We start from the raw sequence: 25,255 nt of genomic DNA, 5'->3' as shown, positions 1-25,255 counted from the left end.
AGAAAGAAGTTGTGAATTTCACCGTTTAAACTTTATTGTTTGAGATCGGGTTCTTTGAGGTCGAGCTGAAAGAAGGAAATGCCATCTTTCAGCCTTGGTATACTCTTCCTAGCTACTCATTTCCTGCAAGACACTAAGAAGGAATCATGACAGATGACTCCTCTGCACTATCTGTTTGGCCAAGTTTTACAGCAGAGATCAGAAAATTTATTGGATTTTGCCTGAAAAAGAGACAGCATATAATAACCCTTGTCTAGGAAGGATAAATAACGTGCTGAGTGGAGGCAGAAAAGCACCTTATCTGTTAATTGTAAGGAAAACTGTGAAATCAATATGGACATAACAGCCAGTCAAAGCAAGTTTCAAATTTCTATTCAGGTAAGAACAATGAAAAAAATGCCCATTTCCAAGAAAGAGGTCACTCTTGTCATTTTCCATATTGACAATACTGGTAAATCCTTTCTCCTATATTTTCACTGTGGGGCTGTTTAATTTGTTTAATGACTTTTCTCTATCATCTGCAGTGGTAGTAGCTAAAGCATCTCAAGGAACTCGGGTGTGTTGATTCCTGGTTCCCTGGCCAGAGCACTGGGTTACACACTTATTTGTTATTAGGTTTTCCAGGGAACCGTGTCTTGTTTCAGGCAGCCAGTTGTGAGGTGGTGGGGAGAAGGAATAAAAAAAAGAAGCATCTTGAGTCTTATAAAATATTACTGTCATTGTTCAAAGAAAAGAAAGCAGTAACATCTCCCTATCTTCACTGTTTCCTTCCTTGCCTTTCACTCTCTCCCCAAAGAACCCCCAAACTGCAATACAGCGGGATCACTGTGTTTCAAAACCTTCAAATCCAAGAGTACTGCTTTTCCCTATTGTTTGAGACTCCATGTAGCAATTTTCCACAGCAGAGAAGTAGTTTAGCTCCTTCTGTGCAACTCCGCCAGCCCTAAGGCAAAGGAACTGCTATTGGTGGCCCCCAGAATAGAGATGATCTCAGATTGAACATATGGCCCAAGGGATAGGTAGCATCACATTAAGTCAGAACACACTTTTCATATTGTGTTACAAATTGACATTTTATTGTGGCTCATTCAGTACTAAGCTCTCTAAACCTGATAGGATTCAGGAGAAAACATGAAGAATATACCATCAAAGCCATTAAAAATCTTCCAGCGAGTATAGGAATGTGATGACATAAGAGTCTACACCAACAACACATTTGCAATAGGGCCTTACGAAAGCTCCTGCAATTCTGGACAGGCAGAATACAAGCACAAAGCTCCCAATGAGAAGATGTACTTTGAATTAATTCATTAAATGTTGTTTCTCTGACAAAAAAAATGTTCAAATATTTTAATCTGATGCATCTAATATAGTTAATTACCTGACAAGGAATTTAAACACTGCCTCAAGAGAAGAGGAAATAGAATGTTCTAAATAAAACATGAGTATAAATGGGGTGGAAATCGCAACCTTCCTTATGTATAGAAGATGTCTCCTTCGCTAGGATTTATCTAAGAGAAGTGGGAAATTGTATAAATTCTAAATTAAGCACCGGAGGCTATTCACACTGTCCTTTAAATAAAATTAAAAAACCAGTCAGAGCTTTGGCAAACAAATTAATGTTACAAAGTGAACATAGCAAAGTATTTTTTTGAAGAGCTCTGAATCTTGAGCTACATAGAAGAAAGGGGTTTGGTTGGGCTGCAAGGGGACGGAGGTCCTTTTTCCTATTCCAAAACCACAATTTAAAAAAAAAAAAATTAGACCAGCTGAAATTTTCCTGGGGGGGGGAGGGGGTAAGTTTAAGAGTACATTCCATTTGAATCTGTCCCACATGCTTCAGTATTTAACATTTAAATTAAGTTTAGTAAAAATTCACTGTACGTTTAAAGTTATACAAGGTGCTGAATGCAAATACATTTTCTCAGGTGCATGCTAGGTGCAGTTTCCATTTTTCAAATTAGGCTAATCACAAAAATCAAAGGAACTGGACTATCATTTACCCAAAACCTGTATGTGGGCCAAAACTGAACAGCCATTAATACAGTCACAGTGATTATTTAGCAAAGAAAACATATAAGCTATTCTGTTTCTTCAGTCACTCTGGGATAGAAAGCTGACCAAAGATAAACCAATTTAATTTAACAATAGCACTAATTATTGTTTTTGAAATGGAAAATTCCTCCATACACAATAGTTTTTCAAAATTAAATGTCTTAATTCCTACTAACTGTGAGGTGGCGTGAAATAATTCCTTTGACCCAGCTTACTGTTATTAAATTAACTACAAGTCTAGTCTCCATTAAAAGGAGAAGTATAAATAGATTCAATTTAAATACCCTAAAAATAAAAAGGTATTATAAAGGTAGGTGCACTTTTTCAGCCTCTGGGCAGTAAAGGATTACTTTCCAGAGTGCTGCTTACAAAACTTGGCCCCTATGTTTGAGCTATGTCTAGACGCCAGTCCATTACGAGGTCAAAGAAATACAGAACAGGATCCACGACAGACAAAAATGCTTATTACTAACAGTCCAATAAGAGAAGAAAATCAGGGAATTTTCTGTTGGTTTGACTCTAGGGAACAAATAGAACAGTAAAGGCAAAGCAGTCCATTAGAACAGTAAGTAAAATGCTGCACTGGCTGCCGAGATTCATTAACAGGTATCAAAATCATCTGTAATTTTGGTAGTGCCAGCATCTATATCATAAAATTTCCTCTCTCTCATTTCAAGTTTGTTTACATTTCATAAAACAAAATTCAACAATATTATATTTTTTTAAAAATTCATATTTCATTATGTTGCAAGCCAATCTTTCATTTATTTGCCTGAATTAAGATTGCCTTTCCATAAACGCTCTCTCCAGATAACAAGCACTAAATATTTTTGTTAGGTAATGTTTTCCCTTTGTTTTAGACCCTTTCCATCTGTTCAGTTTATTGACAGAGGAAACCAATTTCAAGGGAGACAACGCTACTGAATTAAATATATTTTTTGCATTTTGCATGTGGCTTTTTTCTTTTGTGTCATCCCAAAATGTTGCATTTGTTCTGTTGTGGTCCGACGGTAGCAGGTGGGCAGGGCTTTTTTTTTTATTGTTTTGAATAATATTAAAAAAATACTTTAATATAGAAACGTTGTTATGATTATATCTTTGTTAAAACTCCACCACAAAGCAATAAGATTCAGTCTCATAATCCTTGTTCAAGTAAATTCACAATCAGACCCAAAGAGAACGAGACAACAAAGGCTTTCATACTTTACAGCCTCCTGTGTTTGTTCAATAAATGAAGACTCCAAAGTCAGCAAGGTAGCGTCCATACCAATAACAGGAGGGCTCGTCTGCACAAGCGTCTCAACCATCTTCCTCTCTCAATTCTGCTCCACTTTTATGCCCTCAGCCTATTAAATGCATAGACATCCTTAGCTATATTTATAAACGCAAAGCAACGGATCCATACAGGTAGGAAAGGAAAAGAACCTAGCACTGTTCACTATCAGCTACCGGCGACTCTATAAACTTTCCTAACCATAAACAACAAGAACAGCCAGATAGTTTTGTCCTTTTTAAACCTGTTCTTCCCATGGCAATAAGCTCACAGAGCCACATTGTCTGTCCATCTGTCTGTCAGTCCATCCTGACACTCTGAGGGACAATGCAGCAAGAGATATCGTCCACTTGTTTTGCCCGTAATGAGGGAATATGGGAAGAAGCTGGGAATTCTGAAAGGAGGAGGGAGTTGGCAATGTGTAATACTAGCAGCACTGCAGAAGGGCATGAGGATGAAAAAATGCAGGACAGGAATCCATAACAAACCAAGTTTCTGAAGTTCTGCTGCTTACAGCATTACTTTTCAGGAGGAGAGTAAGCCACAATGCTGTCACAGTTCCGACCTTAAACATTAAGTATGAATCATTCTATAGGATGGGATTATTAGAGAAGGGAGAAGGCAAATTAACAATTTTTTCACTCCCAGAACCTACATCAGCATTTTTGCTAATATCATGTAAAACATGCTATTTGCATGTCACTAATATATTCTGTATTCACATAAGAACAAAAAGTTAAAGCTTGTTCTTTCCTGCTGTCCATTTCTCATTTAATCACAATGTGATTACCCTCACCCCCCAGCAGTGCTTATCAGCTATGCCTTCCTGTTCTCCAAAAGGCTGAAAACCAGCACGAAGCCAAACTTACCAGCTACCCACAAACCAAGTCTGCTATCCCTTTTTCGGGAATACTTTCCACATAGTTCTCTTTCTCACTCTTCCTTTCCTAAGGCAAGGGTTTGGGAAAGCTTATTTTACAAGCTTCTTTGCCAGCCAGACATCTTAATCACACGGAATGTCTCAATTTCTGCTGGATCTTCTTTTCTTTAGTTTTTACGATTCTCTAAAAGAATCTGAATGTTACCTTGTAAAACAAGAATTCTTTATTGCCAGGATGGGTATTATACTTTATGGCTTATGCACTGTGGTAGAAATTTGACAAAGGCACAGACAATACATATCAAGATCTATTCCAGTAACCCATTAGAAATGGAGGAAATATCTTCTTAATCTCATATTCAAAGTATTTTGCAAAGTATTTGTGCAAAATGCCTTATCATTCAACTTGGCACGTTAACATCTGCAGAGCATTTTAACCAGAACAACTTTTGATCTCTGCCTTTCAACCTAAGATTGAAAATATTTCATACTCCTACCCCTTTCAGTATGCTTCGTCTCCATGGAGACTAAAGGACTATCACTTTTTTTCCCCCTTTTTCTTTTTTTTTCCCTTAATTAACACCATGGCCGTATGCCACTTCAGTGCAAATGCAGTGAAATTTTCATGGGCTTTCCACTCCATTTCAGTAGGATTATAGGTCGGTGAACCTTGAACGAGGAGAGCTAAATACAGTGCCTCCTGATAGACTATAAAAACAAAGTTAACGTGCCTAAGAAAAAGAATCAGTGAGAACCAGTAGTTAAGTACAGGGCTGTTAGACTCGCTCCAGAATGATGTCCACTGTATCTCTATATTCATTTTTATACGCCTTCCACCCAAGGTTTTCAAAAGCTTTTATACACATTAAGCATGTAGTGCTTAATATCCACATCAGTCTTGGGAGATAGACAGTATTATTGTCCCCACTCTTATTAGTGAAAAAAATAGACCAATGAATTGGTCTCTGTAGGTGCTACTCGCCTCCAAGTCCCCAAGTCCCAGCCCCTTTCCTCAACCCCTAGCTGGTAAATCTCATTCTACAATCCACTGCACTACTTCTATATATCTGACCAGTCGTATTCTTTCTGGTTTTCCTCATGAATTATTTTTTAGCTCCCTACACATTCATCCCCAGTAGCCAGCCCCAAATGCTCCGTGCTGGCCTTGGAGATGAGTATTACCACCAATGACCAATTAGTCAATCATCTTATGAGATCCAAGTATCACTTTACAAGATATCCGTGCCTTGAAGAACTCACAATTTTATTACGGCAGACAAAGAATAGGAAGATTATCACGTTACAAATCTGCAGTTGAGGCATGTAATTTCTCAACTAGCTTAAGCTCTAAATAAGTTGTGGACTCTGTGTGAGCTGCGTCGTGCACAAGCATGTTACCTATGTTATAAATACAACAATGCTTATATTTGGTAACTGAATATATACAACAGAAATAGCTCAGCCAACACCCTTTTTTTTCCATTGGAAAGAGTTATGTTAAAACACTTTAACAACAATATACACAAGAACTTCATTTTCCTTTAAAACAACCTGCCTTCTCTGACTGATGCAATGGGAACAGCCTATGACAGTGACTGCTGTCCCAAAAAGCCTCACAAAATTCAACAGTTTCTGCGGGCCAGCAGTCTTTTGTTATCATCTTGCATTCAATGTCTTCTTGTCTTCATTTAAAGAACGATAAAAGAAAACACAAAAGAGTAAAAGCTAACAGTCTTGGCTCAATACCTTTTGCGAAATGAACCAAGAAAAGTTTGGCATTAGAATCACATTTTTCCATGAGGGAAAGACCCTGACACCAAAATATTTTCTTCCTCTCTGCCCTTCTTAACATATTAATTGGGGCTGTACTCTCAAGTGCTTGCAGAAATGCACAGAGGAAAAGTTATTGACTAGATGATTTCAAAGAGGGATGAGGTGATACTGCTTTGCTTTGTGTACTGTATGTGAATCAATCCAGGATCTATGCAGAAGCAGCAACGAGGCTGATCAATCTTTATTCCTAGACAATCAAGCAAAGCTGCATCTTCAAGTCCCTTTACTGACAGCTCATAAAACGATGGTATTGATCACAATGCCTAAATTTGTAGTTTTGACAATAAAAGCAATTTGTTTAGGGAAGGAAATAGCTGTATGAGGTGAACGCAGGCGGTTTCTTAACTTTCTGAAATAATTCTTCTGAGCAATAATGTGAAAGGTTAGACAGAACTTTTTAACCTTGAAAATCTGACTTCCCTTTCCCCTACTAAGACATATTCCTCTCGAGAAAATTTATATTTCAGATTTTAGAGTCAAAGCGAGGGAGCAAGGTGTGTTGCCATGCCACAGCTGATGTTTGTAAGCTCTTCAAAGTAAACACTTATATTCATCACAGTGCAGATGGAACTGAGGAGTACACCCAATATTAACCTCTGAGGAGCTCATTCTGCTCTACCTAGGCCTTTCGCATGCTGAGAGGCAGAATCAAGTACCGCTGTTATACCCAACAGGCATTTTACCAGCTCCGTGCTTTTCAAACTCCAGATACAGCACCTGCTTTCATGCTCCACGTCCACTGCACTTTGCATCCTCCTGAGAAATCGAGAGTGGAACAAAAAAATTCCCTGATTGGAGGTATAAGCAAGAAACTTTCTCACCTCAGAGGAACAGGCACTGGTAATTAGCATTGCTCATCCTGACCCCACACAGCTCCTCTGCCCTGAACCTCTTCATCTGGGGGTCTCTGGAGTGACCCCAGCACTTGCGCTTCAGCCCATGTCAGCTGTGGCCAGTGGCTGTCCTCAAAGCCACACACGTTGGCTGAGCATCTTTTCACAGTAGGATTGTTTTACAGCTCTCAGCTTTGAGTGTGCTACAAGGACATACACATTTATAAATAAGTCTAATTCATGAAAAAAATGAAGAGGATAAAAAGGGCAGCTGTACAAAAGTACTAAAGATGTTATTTAGATCAGGATGCAGCTGTAGCTCCTTATTAAGCAGCCAGGTAGATTCAGCCCTTGGAAACTGGAGCATTAGTCTATAGCACTTATGTTCTCACAGTGGGGAATATCGCTCAGCACTAGCGGAGAGCACAGCCCTTCACACAAACCTGTACTGACACCGAGCAGGAGAGCCACAAGCAATGGAAATGTCCTCCTTGCATTCCAGTGAATGTGAATCTTTTCTATTCCAGAGCCATGGTTTTTAGCTTTTTCCCAGTTCCCCATCCTGAGCGGAGTATCTCAGTGCCTGGTGTCGCAGGCCAGTGGTCACAGGTCTCAGCTAAGACACAGCCCCTCAGAAGATGGGTTACAGTTTGCTGTGTCTGTGTGGAGCCTGCCAGGACAAGGTGCACCTCTGGCCCCTCTGTCAAGGGCACATCACTCCCTGAGCTCCCACAGGCATCTGCTCTTTGCTTCCATGGCTGCTCATCTACCCAATTCCTTGTCCCCAGCCTTCCCAGCTGTGCTTGGGAAAGATAATGTGATTGCAGGATTCCTAAGGACTGTTAGCATTCCGGCAGAGGTTACCTGGCTCAGGAAGGGATCCTGGTGATAAAAAGCCTAGAAGATTTGGGAGCACTTATATTAAGATGCAATTGTGGTTATTATTATTCTAGGTCATAGGCTGCACTCACACAAAGACAAAAGCTATGACGTAGCTTCTACCCAAGAGCACAGCTTTAGTTTTCTGGCTTCACACCATTAACATTTTGGTTACACTCGTACTGCATTTTAGACTGATAATTCCCTCTTCCTCCTTTCAGAACACATCAAAGCAGAACCTTTAACTCAACTGCAAATCCAGCCTACCTTGTTTTCAACAAAGGGCCCTTTCAACATTACAACACACGGACAATTGCTATGCGCTGAAGCCAGGTCTGCACTACAGAGGAAAGATTTTCTGGAAATTACACAAGCATGAAAAAGAAGCAGCTCCATGAGGATGGAGCAAGTTAAAGCTGTTCCCTACAGAGATCTGTCTTACGGTTGATTGACTCTCGTGTCCAAGAATGTTCAAGTTCTCACTGAAGATTCTCCATAATTGGCTATTGATAAGAATTTAGCTGCCTGGAGACTCTCTAATGACTTTTTCCTCTACTATCTGTGTATTTCCATGAACCATATAAGAATATAACCATCTTTGAGTCAGCTATACTACTGTCAAGTTTAAAACACAGATGTACAGGCACCATGGTAGCATAAGGCTCATTTCCTTAGAAAACCTGGCTAAAATCCCCTCTTTTCCCCCACGAAAAAACAATGCAATTCAGGAAAAACAGACCTATCTCTAGCTACTTGTTTTATTTACTTCATTAAAAATGACAAATGTATTCTTGAGTTAGCACATGTATAGTACTGCTCGCTGTATTTATGACATAAATAAGCATAAATTCTTTACTTTGAAAAAAAATCATACACCTATTATTAGCAACGGATCTGCAGAGCATGCTAAGGTACTTGGATATATATATATTTGCCTGTTGACATCTTTCTAAAATAAATAGGGGGAATATTATAATGTTCAAAATAGAAAGCATGAATATTGTTGGCGCATAAACAAAAAAGAAAGTAATATCCACAGAGTGCAGAAACATTATGTAAATTAAGATCTAGTGTAGCTACAGGAAAATAAAATCATATTTTAGGAGAAAAAAGCTTGAAAAATTAACTTGACATCTTTATGTACATTCAGTGAGATCTGGTTAGCACAGCACAAATTTAAGGTGAATTTAATCTACAATATATTAAAATTGCAATCAGCTAATAATGCATACATATCCATAACTTAATTGGAATTATTTGAGTCAGAGAAATAATTCTTAAGGTTGATATGGAGCTGTACTAATTTCTCTTCAGATTTCTACCCAGCCATTCAGGGAGGAAAAAGCAGAGAAAGTTGTGTGTGCTTCTTTGCAACTACGTCACTTTTTTTTCCTTGAAGGTTTCTGAAGTTTTCCAAATCCTCCCATCTCTAGGCTCAAGTTTTGTTGAAGACTGTGTGAATTCAAGCTGCTTATGGTCAGTGCCCTCACATCTGCTTAATACCTCTCAGAGCATCCCTTTGCAATGACACCTGCTTCTACTGTAATAAAAAGGATAGAATCTTTCACACATACAGGAATGTCAAATCCTTCCCAAGTACTCTCCGTAGAAAATCAAAAGCATTAAATTATTGTCTTAATTCTTTTTTCTAGGCCTAGACTACATGAAAGACCTCCCTTTGCATTCCTTTTCTCCAGTAACACCTTCCTCTAAAGTAACAGCACCTTTTAACAGAGCGCATGACTCCGGGAGCTTTAATGTCTTAGTTTTGCGACAATTAAGGAAGAGATATTCAGCAGAATAAATTAAAACTTGACACAGTAGACTGTTTGAAGTGTCCTTTAATCTTCTGGATGATTTTAAAAGTTCAGCTGGTTATTTCGTTTAGAGATCTGACTAAAGCAAGTCTTTCCTCCCCCCTCCCCTTTTTTCCTCTTGAAAAACAGCTGTGACAGCCTGGAGAAATATTGTCTGTCTTGGTTCCAGCCACTGCCCCGAAGGTGTAAAGCTATAGATGAGTTCCATACAGCTTGTTTCATCACTAATTTCAGAGGGCATGTAGAGCTTCTTGTTCCCCTGGTTTAACAGACAAATTGACGTTCTAATTTTAGAACAGGAGACTTCTGCACACTCACAGACCAAAAATGCTACTTTTCTGATGGGTTTAAGTCCAAATTTTTGCTTTTTTAAAACCACAGCATCTGAGCGACTTAGAATTTGCCATGAAAAATTGTATGTGGGACTGTTGCCCCAAACTACAACCTTCAGACTGCTTGTTCCTTGGGAGATGACTGTTTAAAACAGCTCTAGTTAACCTTTCCTCCAGCACAGCACTCTGTAGCTCATAATTGCCCTGATTTCAGAGGAAGACGGCCGGCTGGTCTCAGCAGCCTTTCTCTGCAAGATTAGTGCCTCACAGCTGGGCCGTGAGGTTCATGCCTGCTGTGGTACTGAACCTGATGACGGCCCTCACCAAGGAAAGCAGCATTCCTCTCCTCGCCACTGCCCTGCTGCCTAATTTCACTCGTTTGCAGCGTTCTGTCAATGCTTTGGTAGCTCCCAGAATACATATGCCCTGATAACGCCCCGCCTGCGACTCAGCTCTTCAGAAAAGGTGAATCCAGAACAAGAGAACCAAAGCCACAAACATGCGGTTTCGCTCTGCTCACAGGGGACGTGGATGGCCACATCTCAGCCTTAGGTCCCAAGAATCCTTCTCTGGCACCTCAGCTGAAGGGAAGACTCCTTAAGACTGCGAAAGGTAGATCACCTGTGGCTTCAGTGTTACAGAGCTGGGGAACACAGCAACACAGTGTTAACATCCATCTGTAAAGTACTGTAACTGTTACTGCCGGATTTGTTAGCAGGATTCACAGACTACTCAAATCGGCAACACAGACCAACAAATGCATTTATTAAAACTACATTAAAAGCCCTTCCAGTACCTGAAAGGGGCCTACAAGAAAGCTGGAGAGGGACTATTCATAAAGACTTGTGGTGATAGCACTAGGGGGAACGGGTATAAACTGGAGAGGGGCAGATTTAGACTGGACATAAGGAGGAATTTCTTCCCCATGAGGGTGGTGAGGCCCTGGCCCAGGTTGCCCAGGGAAGCTGTGGCTGCCCCATCCCTGGAGGGGTTCCAGGCCAGGTTGGATGGGCCTTGGGCAGCCTGAGCCAGTGGGAGGTGTCCCTGCCCATGGCAGGGGCGTTGGAACTGGATGGGCTTTAAGGTCCCTTCCAACCCAAACTATTCTATGATTAGAAGATTCCATGATTCTATTCTATGATAATCTAGCATTGCAAATCAGGCAATGTAATTTAGCCTTTCCTGTGCTTGCATTTTAAGGATCTTCATGATACATATATATATAGCTTTTTGTTCTAGTCTTTATCTAAATATTTGCTTTCTTTACCCTGCTCCTAGCACAATTCTTCCTTCTCCACTTTCAAGAGTCCCATTTATTGTATTGTTTTGTTATGGAACAATAGTCTTTCAAGTGAAAGGGAGATGAGAGCATCACCCTTCACCCAGCTGGCCAACACATCTATATACATAGGATTGTACATGCCAGTAAATAATACCCTTACCTATGAGTTGTTTTAACCTGTCTGATAATTGTGCATTCTTTTATAACTTAATTCTTCTATAATTTCTGTATTTCTGACAGAAGCCTCTGGATCATCATTAGAAGTTCATTAGGAATTTCTCAATGTGTTTACAAGTCGTGATTACAATTGTAGAGTAAAATCTTTATTTGTGGTTTATCCAAGAAGCAGAAGCAGCATTTCTTTTCATAAACAAGATTAATCCCTTAAACCCCTGAACAGAAGATATTTAACCACAGAGTTACATAAGCATAATGAAAGTGACAAAACTACAAACTTAAAGAGTAAAAACATTGCTTTTACAAAACCATTGCTGATTCTCACCATCTCAAAGGCTTGATTGGAAGGCTACATTTATGAAACTGCACTTATCCCCATGGACTACAGACAGCTAAATCCTTGATCATTTGCTGCTTAGTCACTGCAAACAAGATTTATTTTCATGTAGTTTATGAGAACAAAGTCTTGATTTTTGTTTAAAAAGTAATTTTTCATCAAGACATTGTAAGTCTCTTTGAGACTCTTAAGGACTAAGTCAGCAGTTTATCTCACTAAAATATATAAACCCAATGTACAGTACACCCACAAACCCTCTTTTCCACACAGTTCTTGGTATTGAATGTGTATAAAATCAAACCTGATTCAATCTATTAGAATTGAAAAAGAATTGCAATGTAGTCAGTATGTATGCACTGGGTATGTGTATCTCTAACAGAAAATAGAGATTTCAGTATGGGAATTCATTCTTTGTGGTTTTCATGGACCATTCAAAATTATTTTTGCACAGTCCTCCATTTGGAGGCCTTTCCAAAAATGAAGCTGCTCAGATATAAATTTTTATGTCAGGGGTGTGTCTAGATTTACTCTTTTGGGGACAACCAAGTCAGAATTGTAGCCACTTAGCCATGTGCAGTAAAGCTTAGGAGAACAGCACTGTCTGTTCATATTAGATGATGTTTAGAATTGGAATAAATGTTTAAAAAATAGAGGAACATTATGCTGTTTCTTACGCTTTCAAGAGAGGACTCAAAAATTGGCAAGGGACGTATCGTTAGGGTATTTGGATAAACTTTGGATTTTGCATCCAAAATGCAAACCTGCACTTTGTTTTCCCTATAAAGATCTGCCCACATTTTTCCAAACTGTAAGATTCATGGAGGACGAGTGAGATGTTATTTTGAAAAACACATCATCTAGAGACTTGTTAGAGTTTGTCTGCCAAATTCTTCTCTGCCCATAATCCTATGGAAAAAGTACCATGTGTTCATGTAAGTAAAACTGGTTTTAATGAATATGCATGAAAGATTAATTCTAAGATGCCCTAATTTCTGCAGCTTTCGACACCTTCTCCATTATGGATGTTGACAAATGCATACTGTATGTACAACATATATAACACATTGTATAAACATTATATTTATCAATTCATAAGCTTCATACTTTATTAGTTGCCTTTTGCTCCCTTCTACGTTATTTATTATTCTTTTGTTCTCTTCTATGCCTTTTGTTTTCCTTGCCTTAACTACTTCACACAGAAGATCTGCACATGTCTGTAAGAAAATTAATTGCTTCAACAATTAACCGGAAAATGCATCTCAGAGGAAACAATTCATAATCGATCTGTTTCCAGGTACAATATTTGACGCTTAGGAATAGATTAATTGGATTGACAATTATTCAAGCTAATTATTTTCTTTCCGGTACAAGATTAAACGGGAGATTCAAATGAACTGAAAACGAAGAAGTTCCCTCAGTACTTTACATCCTTCTGAGCTCAAAGCGATATGCCGCGTATGATACAACACAGTCCTGTTTTCTAAGAGGTTTCTCCTTCTGTGACCAGGGCTTGCTGAATGAGCATGTGGCACTGAGTCACAGGGAGGTTGGCCCATTTCATATGATATATGAAATTATATATAACAGACACACATTTCTTGGCTTCTTGCTATGACGGCCTTCACATTTAATATGGGATAAGAGCACATCTGCACTTGCCAATACTGCTGTAAACAAATCATGCTATAGCTGAAACAGGAATTATATAAATATCAGAAAGAGATGCTTTGGGATTGATTTTAGAGTAGATTTAGAAAGGCAATATAAGGCATAGAAGATGAAAGTAATGTAGTCTAACTTTTGGCAGTATAAATTGAATAGCCATCCTGTTCCACACTCCTATGTGAAGTTCACAAAACTAGGATTTAGGAAAGCTTCAAGTGAATAAAGACTTTAAAAAAAGATAAAATCATGTCAACATTGCAGGTGTGCTTCAAGTACTTCAGCTGAAGCTGAGGAAAAAGGCAGGCATGCAATCTCACAATATGCCAGAGAAAAAAAATTATGTCAAGAAAAGATGAAGGCAGTGGTCATCCATTCAGCTAATTGCACATATGAATGTTAGCTTCAGGAAATCCCTGAAACTTAGAATAATATTAATACAATTATGTAAGTGAAGGCAATTCCTCAACTACCACCCTGACAACGAATTTCAGCCACACAGATATTACAACAAAGTGATCTCTTCATCTTCTTTGTATTGTCAACTTGAGTGCAGAATAAACTGTAGACAGGTTCTTTATCAGATTGGTACATCCACCAGAGGATTCTGGCTTTGCATCGTGACCAGCCTAAGCTGCTCTTGTATCGAAGGCAAAACAGCAGAGCTGTCAGTTACTCAAATTTTAAAGTGTATCTAATATGAAATCATATTTATACTCCTTGCACATAAACACTCTGAGGGCTCCTGAGCAACCAATGGAAACGCACTCTGTAATGATTCCTGTACTTTAGAAACTCCAAACAATCAAGCAAGCCAGTCTTCCTGGTTCCCTTACTTGCCATAGAAGACACAGAATCATAGACTCATAGAATAGTTTGGGTTGGAAGGGACCTTAAAGGTCATCCAGTTCCAACCACCCATGGTGGGCAGGGACACATCCCACTAGATCAGGCTGCCCAGGGCCCATCCAACCTGGCTCCCCACTCCAAAATGCAGTTTTGTCTAACTTCTTACATAACATCTTTTCTATACATTCCTAAGCTCAATTTTTGTGTCAAACTATCATACGTAAAACACATGATTCATAGACTTACACAATGAGGATGCATTTAATATTGAAAGATTCAGACTTTAACAGTAGTGCAAATTGAAAGTGTACTGAAGATTATAATAGCTCTACATAATACTAAAAATTTATACTCCAGATTACACCTTAAACTGGAAAACATTTATAGAAGATGGAGAGTGTCGGTAGAGATGGACACACAGCTTCCTGTGACAGATTCCCATGCAGGGAAGGAATGAATCACATTACACACACCTTTCATGCAACCCTAAATACTCCATGATCACACAGACAGCTCTGCCTGTGGAATCTTACATCTCAGTTTTCTGTCTGCTGATTTTTATGCGCATATGTGTTGCGTATGGTGGAATCAATGGCCACAAAGACAAGGCATCCTACTTTCGTAACAATCCTGCTTTCCTCTATTGGTATAGAAATTAATAGAAATTCTTCAAAAAGAGGTCTAAGGCACACTATTAGTTCCAGAGAACTGTTTGTACACTCCTGGGAGGGAATGTTTTTCCTGAGTAGAAAAAAAGCGAATCAACTTGCACCAAAGGCTGCTTTCACGGGACTAGATGGCACAAGAAGATCATCTCCATTTAACTCCTGCTCTATCTTGTGCTTCGGTTGGAATTTACTTAGGATTAGCTTTACAATTTATATGGATGCTAGATTGTATTACATAACTCTGTTCTACATTCTGCTGTATGTTGACCTATATGTGATAGCAAGATTTAATGATTTTTTTCATTAAAAAAGATGGGAATCCCCATGCCTTAACAGCAACGGGTGTTTCTTCAGCCTCAACTCATATTTTAAGTCATCCACTCACTTTCCAACTCTCTCAGTAATTAGTATTACTTCTTGCAAGATTTCCTCCAAGGAAAAGAAAATCAACAGAACCATTAGAGATAGTTTGGCAAGACACACTTTTGCATTTAATATTAGATTTTTAATAGACACGAGATGACTCACTTGCTGCGTGTTTTGTAATAGTTAGCAAGCTGCTTTTGTCCTGCTGGAATTGTTATTTTGAGACTTGGGGCTACTAAAGTTTTAAGGACTGCACTGCTAAGTATCACAAACACAGAGCAGGAAAGATGATGATGAGTCCTTAAGGTTCTTAAGTTTAAAATGATACTTATCACACCAGATAACACCAGGGTAAAATAAAGACACTAAATATGCATGAGATTATCCAGACTGTTGGAAATGTCCTTTAGTTAGTTAAACACCACACAGAAAGAAGGGCATCTCCTCTATAAGGGAGATGACAGAAACACCCATAAAACTGCCTATCACCCACAGAGAAAGAGAGAAAAGAGGACCAATGTATCTGTGAATGAATTGCCCTCTCTGTTACTGATTTCTGTTAGCAAATTACTTCAGCTTAGACTGTTTCCCTCCAATTATTTGATTCCCAGTTCTGCATGCCAAGAAGTCTCGGTGACAGGGGATTAAACACCTAACATTATTTATTGTTTGGAGAATTTACAGAGGCAGATCATTTAATCTGAACAATTACGGTATCTTCAGAAGACTCCCTCCAGACAACTCCTGGCATTTTAGCAAAGTCATGCTGATCATTGTGCTATAGAACCTCAGTTAAGAGACGTATTATATATCAAAGAAAAAAAGCCTAATTACCAGCACATCACAGACAACTTTGTGTCTTGAGAACTTCTTGAAATGCCAAAAATGTAACTCTGCCTTCTCCTGTGTAAGCATTATAATATAGTCCCTAGTAATGTGAGCACAGGAATAATCAGAATTTCTCCCAGGATTTCTCAGCTTCATTCAATGAACCCCCACCTTCTGAGCTATCACAATAACTGTTGATGAAGATATCGCTCCTTTTCTCAAATTCCTAGCTAAGCTCATGAAGAAGGGAGTACTGAGTGCCTGTTATACATGCAATCTTGGTATTATTACAGAACCTCATGTACACAGTACTCTTTGGATCCTGTCTTTGCACGATTACTTTTGTATACAAAATAAAAGTCATCACATTTAATCCAAAAATACAGAAGGGATAACCCCTCCTTGCTTTTAGATAAACTAGGGCAGGATATTAAATTCATCCCTCCTTACAAGCATGCTTCTGCAATGAAAATTCCTTCTGTTCACAGCTCTACCTTAGGGTCACAGCTGAAATGAGTTGGGAAAGGTTGTCCTCATGTTAACATGTATAAAACATGGAAGTGGTGCAGCTCAAATTAAGATAAAATTTCTCAGGTTGTCTTCTGCTGTGACAGAATTTCTTGCCAGGCTTTCTGGATATACAGAAGTGGACAGCCTGGCGTGGACAGAAGAATTGGGTGAGGCATCTATGGTCAGGATGGTGGACAGCCAGTGAATGGCCACTGGCCTCTGAGCCAATCTGTAGTTAATTCATTGGACTTATTTCCTGTATCAATATCATCACAGGCTGTTTCAATCACTGGTAGTTCAAAATGAAAGTAAGTTACTCTACTAATAGCAGGACGAGCTTCTGGTTTCAGGCAGCGTAACCCAATAACTCCTTCAATGTTATAGAACCGTAACCCAAAACTGCAAGCGTGAAATTATCAAAAGAAATGCCGTCTTTCTAACATTTCCAACAGTAAGCATAGTAAAAGGAAATCGCTGAGCAAATCTTATCCATGATATAGCTTAAATGCATTTCGAGATAAGGCAGCAAATGGTCACACCCAGACATGAAGGTTCTATTCAGAGATGACCAAGCTTTGTCTATATTTTGCACTTGCTTGGATCAATGGCCTCATTCCTTCTATAAGCACAGAGAAAAATAATGTATCCCCCCACGGAATAACAAACATTTGTACCCAGAAATCTATACATGAATAAAATATTTTAAAAGGATCATGACATCCATTAAGATCATATAAGAACATCTTGCTTAATGTCTCCACAGCGCCTACGGATACAAGAAAGTGTTATCAAATCACATTTTGCAGATAAGGAAAATCCAATAAATCTGCATCTTTAGCCACCTCTTTAATGTTCCAAACCCATCCGACATATTTCCAGTCCAACAGCAAACACAGGAAAGGAACAGGAATCCAGATCTTCCACTTTTGGCTATTCTTCTCAGTTAGCACTAGCACAGCAGAGATGCCTAATTTCAGGTACAATGAGAAGCAGCACTAACTCCAGAAAACATTCCCAAAAGGCACAACTCCTTTAATGTCATCTCTCTATTCTATTCAATTAATTAACTGAGGAATTAAGAGAAGGAAAAATCAGCCAAATTCCAAAGAAGAAAAGGAAAGGAAGACATATATTAGGATGTATCTCTGTGGTTTATTCGGTATATAAGCATTACCAAGTGACATTTCTGAGACATTGGTTAACTCCCATCACACCATCTGGTTTTTTGTTCGTCTACATGACAATAGAAGGATGGAAGAGAAATGTTTCTCAGAGAAGAACAGAAGTGCTGTACAGATGTTACAAGTAGTAAGCCCACCTAATAATCTCACGGATCAGGATTTAATGTGTTATAAAATTATTATTGCCTGAGAATGAAATCGGAAGAATTGTGGAGAACTTTATAATTGCTTCACCATTAGTCTGGAACACTGTCGCAAGCCTACAAAAAGCAAGGCACTGAGAACTTCAGATCATATTTGACAGATGGGCTTAATTAGTTATTCTCATACAGACTCATAATATTTGCTGTTAATATTCATTCTAAAACACCCTGCTGGCTGTGATAATATTTACATGTTAATCCTGTTACTATAAGCTTTCGGTGCCAAAACCTCTCCAAATAAAATGACTGATATATTTCAAACTTCCATGAAGAAATGCTCAGGCACCCTGGTTAAGTTTGTTACTCGCACAAGTGCCTCCTTAATCCATGAAATTACACCTGTCACAGTAAGTTAGCTTTATTAACACTATTTTCTGATCCATGTAGAACTATCAGAAACACAGAAGTATTGAACCTTTAGTTAATTAACATTGCCACCTTCGCATTCATGTGATCAAATCACTGATTTGTAACAGTAATTAAGCAATATGCAAAGAGAGTTTGTTGAATTTCTAAATAAACTATGGAGGCAAACAATTTGGTAGGACATGAATATTTAGCTGTTATACATTGTGCATATTTAGTGACGCCAAACACGCCTAGATAAGGAAAAAACTGTTTCCCAAAAAAAACTGTTGAGCACACTCTCACTTTCCGCATATAAGACTTGATCTTACTTCTTAAAAGGAATTGCAAAATAGATACGATTAAGTTTAATGTGGAAAACAACATGCTGAATGATGCCTCACCGATATTCTACATTTGTTTATAAACAATTAGGAAGAAATTCTCAAAAGTGAGAAAACCACAAAATCTCAACTGAGAACTCAGATGGAAATGATGAACAGTGGAGGGAAATAAGTTGCCAAGCTTCAATTCACCCATGAGGTTGCATTATATTTTTCCTGATGAGGAAAAGAAATCAGGAAAATGCACTGCATGGACTCAACAAGATAAAGTGTGATGGAAAACTCACCACTGAAATAATCTTAGATTCTGATCCAATGCCCATTTCAGTCAATGAAAATATTCATACTATCTTGAAATAGCTTTGAATTGGGATTTTAAGGAATCCATCTGACAGATTGGGCGAGACAGTAGGAAGCTCTGACCTTGGCATATATACACATCCCTTCTTTGACCAATAAAATTCAGTCAGGTATGAGGCAATATGCGGTTTAGATGAGAAAATTCAGGGTACTATAGCAGTGAAATTGTGTAGAATCTCAGTTTGAATAAGTAGAAGGTGATTTATGCTGTGATTACGAAAGAAATTCTTCCCTTCCTCTCTTTTCATATACCCAGATTGCAAGGACACTAAACTTCCCAGTTATTAGGCTCAGAGGGTATTTGTTTAAAAATTCTATAACCTCATAATAAATGCCCAAAGCCTATAAGATTTTGTAAAATCTCAGAAGTAAATCACAGCACAGAATTTCCATGTTATATGGCAAATTTTCTAACAGCAATGCCAGACACAATACATAAGGAGGCAGTTGGATCCTTATAGACATACACTTGACATACAGTTCCAGAAACAATGAACAAGAAGAGAAAATTATATAAGAATGTATTCATTAAAGCAATTAGTTGTGATTAGAAAAGGAACATGCACCTGCCAGATGAAGGCTGTGCAAGATAAGTCAACGTCCTAAGTTGTTGTGCAATGGCAACGGAAAATCTATTCACTGCTGCAGATTCAATTAATACAGAACTCTCACCAATAAAAATGTGGGTTTGATAGCAGGAGTACGTTTTAGTACCCAAAACCAAAGTCCAACAGACCAAACCTCCAGCCCACCAAAAAACCCTGGGCAAAAATTAACAAAACAAAAACCCCACCACAAACAGCCCCACAATTACCCCCTGTTGGAACGTGTGACAGTGAATAATTTGAAGAGATTACACTAGTCACAACTGAACTTTAAGCTATGAAACATGTCCTTCTAGATAGCATGGGAATACAGTCTTTCCAGCACGTTTTAACTTCCATTGTGTATAAGGCTTGGATAATATTTTGTGCAAAGTGCATGTGGCAGAGCTAGAAATACGCTAAAACACAAAGGTGGCCACAGCTTCTCCAAAAGCATTTACATCACGCACTACAATAAAACTGATTAAAATAATGGCAAAATGCTTTGAAAAGGAAAAACAACCATCAGTTATTAAAAGAGAGACTGCTGGAAATGACCTACCTGTTTTCAGAGGCAGCAGATTTCCTCTGGCAAACAATAACAGCTGGTGCATATTTCCCACTGTAATCCATGCTCTCTCTGATGTCCCATAAGTAGGGGCTGCTGGCTCTTACACTGAAAATGTTCACACCTTTCTTCACCTTTGCCCTAGGAGGAACAATTGAATTTTACCAATTAGACACAATGTCAGCTTGATCTGTTACTTATTTCTTCATTATTTTCTCATTACTGCTCCACAGAAAATGCTACCGCTCATTAGAGTTCGACAGTATTACAAGGAACAGAGATGAGAGAATTAATTAGGAATTCCACATTTTGAAGAAATGATATCAAGATAGAAATCTTATTGAACTAATGGTAATTACAACTTTAATCAGAGCTAAATTGCGGAGTAGATATGTTCTGTAGCACCTCCTCACTCTTGCTCTTCCATTATCCACACTGTGGGCACCACTGGCTGTGTTAAGACTTTCTATTGAGTAGAAGTTATGGCATTGGAGAGAACAGTATCATTTTTGTCCCCTAAAGAAGCCAGTTTGTTGCTTGGATTTATATCTGGAGTGAGGAGCTGAGAACTATTGCTAGGTCTCATATGCCAAGCAAAAATCTACCTTTTCTTCTCCTCTCCATCCCCAGATTACTCAGATTTCTTATGACATTTCATATCTTTACTCCAATTTCCATCAGCTTTCTGACTCCACAACTTTTCTTCATTTTCTTTTAATACTGTTTGGTTTAACTGTTCTGTCAGCTCAGATCCTAAAAATACTTGGCAAAAAATAAGTCTTTCAAAAAGTAAGTGGTTTCTTAAGAAGTCCATTTCCCTGCATGAGGTTAGACAACGGGAAAAGCTGTATGACAACTGCTTCTACTGAGCAGTACTCTGTGGCTCTCGCGTATTACCAAAATATTTCTGGTTTTGAAGAACCAGTGGAGAAAAGAAACAATATGTATATATTTAAATATCATCTTTACTTCCTCTTAGCATGTCTTGTAATCCCTAATTCTTTCTCTCCCTTTAATTAACTAAATATCTAAGGAACTACTGAATTAGCCCACAGCTATATAATGTCAGCCAATTTACTGAATTAGGAGTTTCTAGTGTTGTTACCTTTTGGGTTCTGAATGTGTTTACAAAAACATCAAGTCCAGTGTGGTCAAAGAGCCATATATATAACCTGTCCGGAAACAGCAGTTTAATTACATTTGTTTAACATCTCATACATGAAATCCATTCAGCGTTATGGCAAGTTCTCAATTCTGGGCAAAATAACAAAAAGGTGTGTGATTTTTTTGTACGAAGAGCTGCTGCCACGCAAAGATGCCAATATCAGTAAAACAAACACTATCACCTTTGCCTCTGCATGAAATTACTTGTGAAATCTTTGAAGGACAACATCCACACAGATGTTTTCAGGACAAGAAGCCAAAGGATTCCTTCAATTACCATGGGCAAAAGGGGTTATATCTCATATATCTTCCACTAACTCAACAGCAGTGGCTATAAGTTCCTTAGCACACCTGGAAGAATTAAAACATGAAGGCTGCCAATTTGTGCTCATGTTCTTCTATGCTAATTTCACAAAAGGTATGTTAAGCAGGTGCTGTTACTGCTTGTTGACCACAAACACCCTTCGGGATGACAGATCAATGGTCAAAGAAGTGCAGAAATTTAACCGAATACCTGGGATCTTGGAGAAGGAGATGGAGACAGAAAAAGGCCAGAGACAATCTAAATGAAACATTTTTCAGTAGAGATCTTTAGCTGTTCCTAGTGAAGAGCACCTGCTCCCATGAGCAGATTCCTACCTCACAGGGATATGAGGATGGCTCAGATCTTTCCAAGGTAAGCTGGCTATGATTAAGAAACTGATACCCACCCTTCTAGCTCTCTAACGTGGTCGCTCTCTTTCCAGTAGCTGATCTCAGCTGATGAGGAGGTGCTAGTGTGGGAGTTTGCCCACCTGGCTGAGCTTCTGTATTTGAAAAGGTCTGGGTGGAGCCAACTCATGGAGCTTCGCTATAGCACGGTGCAGCAACTGGACCCCTCACAGCCAGAGAATGCTTGCAAGAGTGCAAATGAGTGGCTGGTTTCATTTCACAAAGTCACCTATCCCTTTAACTTGTGCTGCAGAGTTGGTCTCTTGGGTTTGCCATGGAGGTATAATTTATCATCAGTGTAGCGCACAGTGCCTTCGACCAATAACTGATTGCTGCTGCCACAGCCTGCTCGTGCCAATATGTGTACCTAAGATTTCTACGTGCTATGGAGCTTCCCTGGGACACATGCAGGTTGCGCTGATGCTGTGTGAGACACTTAGAAGTCCTGAATGAAGCTATTAAGCCTTTGAATTCTCCTGGACAGCATTTCCAGGGTGAAAACCAAAAAGTTACAAAAACCCAAACAGCTGGTAGCCTTAAATAAAAGCAACTGTTTTCCTGTGACGGGAGGTTAAAAGCAATTACTATCACAATTGTCACTTAAAAACCCACAACAGATTATATTGACTATGCAAGAGCTATGTTTTTATATGTTTTATTGACAAAAATGGTAAGGAATCAAGAAAAAAAGCAGCCCTAAAGCATACCTTGCTCTGCTGGCACGTATGTAATAGCCTGACTGCAAATGAGAAAGCTGTGCATGTTCTCAGTACTGCTAAGTATACAGCCACACACCGAAAGCTGAGAAAATTCTCGCTGATATTTTAAAAAGCAATAAACTCCACATTAAAGTAAGTGTACAAACACAAACACTTATCAGATCCCATCCTCTTATTTTTCTGTCTGGGTTTTTTTTTAAATGCCAGATGCGGCAAACCAAAGAAATGGACACAAAACCAGTAAGGCAAGGTGAGTTTCTTTATCCTTGACATTTACTTTATCCAATAACAAAGTGCCATCCTGCAACAATTTCTAATGTTTCAAAACAAATGCAGATCCTCGTGTACAATCCTTGGGGTAATTTCAGTCTGTGGATCAGGATTTCTTAGAAGAGGTTTTGATAAGGTCTAATTTAGTCATCTATTAAAACTCCAAGCCCCTAATTCTGCTGAAAACAATAACACAACAAGATTGTTGTTTTCTACAGAATTAGAGGTTAGGAATGCTTTTTGAAGAATCAGTTAAATATGCTTCTATAATTAGCACAGAAGCTTCAATTCCACTATCCCAAGAAATGCTTTTTCCGCTCGCCTGTCTCGATGCTGTGTTTGCTGCTGTTGGGGAATTGCAGAATTTTATTCACTCAATTTATGATGGCAATAGCACTTTGCAATTACCAAAGAATGACCTGGATGAAACAGGGTTAATAATAACGGAAGGTATGCTATTTGTCAACAGATAAAACTTGAAGACACCTGAGGTGAAAACACTATGACTGCTGTCAGGGCTCAATTACTTTCTTGCAAATCTGCTTTATCAAATTGCCTGGCTGTCATAGGGCAAGCTGGGTCTTTGACCCCTCAGCTGCTCTTGAGAGCGCTCATGAGACAGCCTCACGTTCAGCCACAGTTCAGCCTACGAAGGTTTCTCGACTGCAATACAGAAAAAGGCGTATGAGAAAGCTTTTCCATATATCTACTCACAGTTAGCAGCCCAAGTACAACAAATTGTACATTTGCTTAAAAGACTATGGCTGGGCAGCTGCACGTAAAGGTGTTGGAGTGTTTCGTGTCCACCACTTCACGTTGGGCTGGATTCTGCTTTGGAAAAGAGGAGGAAAGAAAGGACTTATTAAACATTTCAGTTGTGGTTGGGTTTGGGTTGCCTTTTTCTTTCCAAACAAGGAGCCCATCCAACTAAATGTTTTTTGTAGGTGTTTCTCCAGGCTGCTATTTGCCTCTGGATCACTGCTCACAGTGCAGCGTGTCGGTTACTGAGACTCATGAGTAGCTCACCCCTTACACCAAATCAATCATGGCAAACAAAGCCCTTGGGAGTCCTCAGTCCCTGAAAATCTGTCAGTGCTGACAAGGTACAAATCAAGGGAAGGAAGAAAGAAAAAATAACATAGAAGGAACTCCCAGGATCAATACATCACACCTGAAATTAAGGAAATACATTTCCTAACAGCATATAGACAGTGATCCCCAATTCTGTTGCACAATCCACTAAAGAACCACGTTTACTCTAGCCATAAAAGAGACTTCGACTCAACCAATTAAAATGCAGGCAATGTCCCTTCTCATTTATCAAAGTGACTGGTTTAGTATCTCCCAGTTTTTGCAGTTTACAACCAGTTAGCGCTTAGCTTTCAGCCCATGTCATTACTGCAGGCTGGTAATGGCTGTGAAATTGTTACTTAAGTGTTGTATAAAGTGGAACAGCTGGCTGCTGAAAAATAACAGCATTACAGCACGTGTGCTCCTAAGTGCTGTGGTACAACGTCAAAGTGTCTGGTCTGAAGCACTACAGGGAAAGGAAAGAGCGAGCAAGCACACATGCAAATTCACCCTCGAGATGTGCAAGAGATCAAAGACAAGGAGCATGCACAAGCTGTAGGTATCCTGCCACAGGCAGGACTCCCTCTCCCTGTTTTACTCCCTCATGCATCATAGAAATATCCACATCCCTCCATTTCGAAACAAAGTGCAAATAAACAAGGAATCTAGCCCCTAAACAGCTCTAAATAAAGATGGTTTAGACCCATGACATTGAATCTAGTTTTCTATTACTGTGAGTGCTCAGGGCAAAGATCTGTGGGAACCTTTCATGCTCCTTCTGAGAAAGCGAGGTACTTTCAAGATCAAAGGAACAAAAAGAAAAGAGAAGCTGTTAACACAGGTGCTACCACTGGTTATCATCTTGTTACCAGTAGTTACTGGAAGGTGGCAGATAAATTGTATGGAGAGGGGTACGTTTTTGAGAGCTTCTAGGCACCAAGCAGACATTGTGAGAGGCTCTGAATTTGCCTTCTCACTGTATCGCCCCAAAGCACTTCAGAAATAACTTGAGGGAGTTTCTATTTCTGTTTATCTTTAGTGCTTTTTCCTGCCCAGAGCCTAATCTTAACCCAGCAACAGAGAGAGACTAAAGAGGTATTTAGCTGTACAGGATGCCAGTCTTCACTTCAGTAATTGTCACCAGCTTTGGGCAA

At 39.0% G+C, this 25,255-nt stretch overlaps 1 protein-coding gene across 3 annotated transcripts in view; it reads right to left on the bottom strand.

The window, feature by feature from the left end:
- TMEM132D (transmembrane protein 132D) overlaps nucleotides 1-25,255 on the bottom strand; it is a 263,778-nt gene that overhangs the window by 136,463 nt on the left and 102,060 nt on the right. For 2 of the 3 annotated variants that reach the window (XM_009555725.2, XM_054082877.1), the window contains one exon: nucleotides 20,161-20,307. The exons of the other annotated variant lie outside the window; for it this stretch is intronic. In XM_009555725.2, coding sequence (XP_009554020.2) covers nucleotides 20,161-20,307 — 147 coding nt within the window. The remainder of the gene's footprint in view (nucleotides 1-20,160; nucleotides 20,308-25,255) is intronic. 3 annotated transcript variants of the gene reach the window in all.

Source organism: Cuculus canorus, chromosome 17 (genome assembly GCF_017976375.1).
Source record: "Cuculus canorus isolate bCucCan1 chromosome 17, bCucCan1.pri, whole genome shotgun sequence".
In the NCBI taxonomy this organism is placed as follows: domain Eukaryota; kingdom Metazoa; phylum Chordata; class Aves; order Cuculiformes; family Cuculidae; genus Cuculus; species Cuculus canorus.
This window is presented reverse-complemented; position numbering and strand designations above follow the sequence as displayed.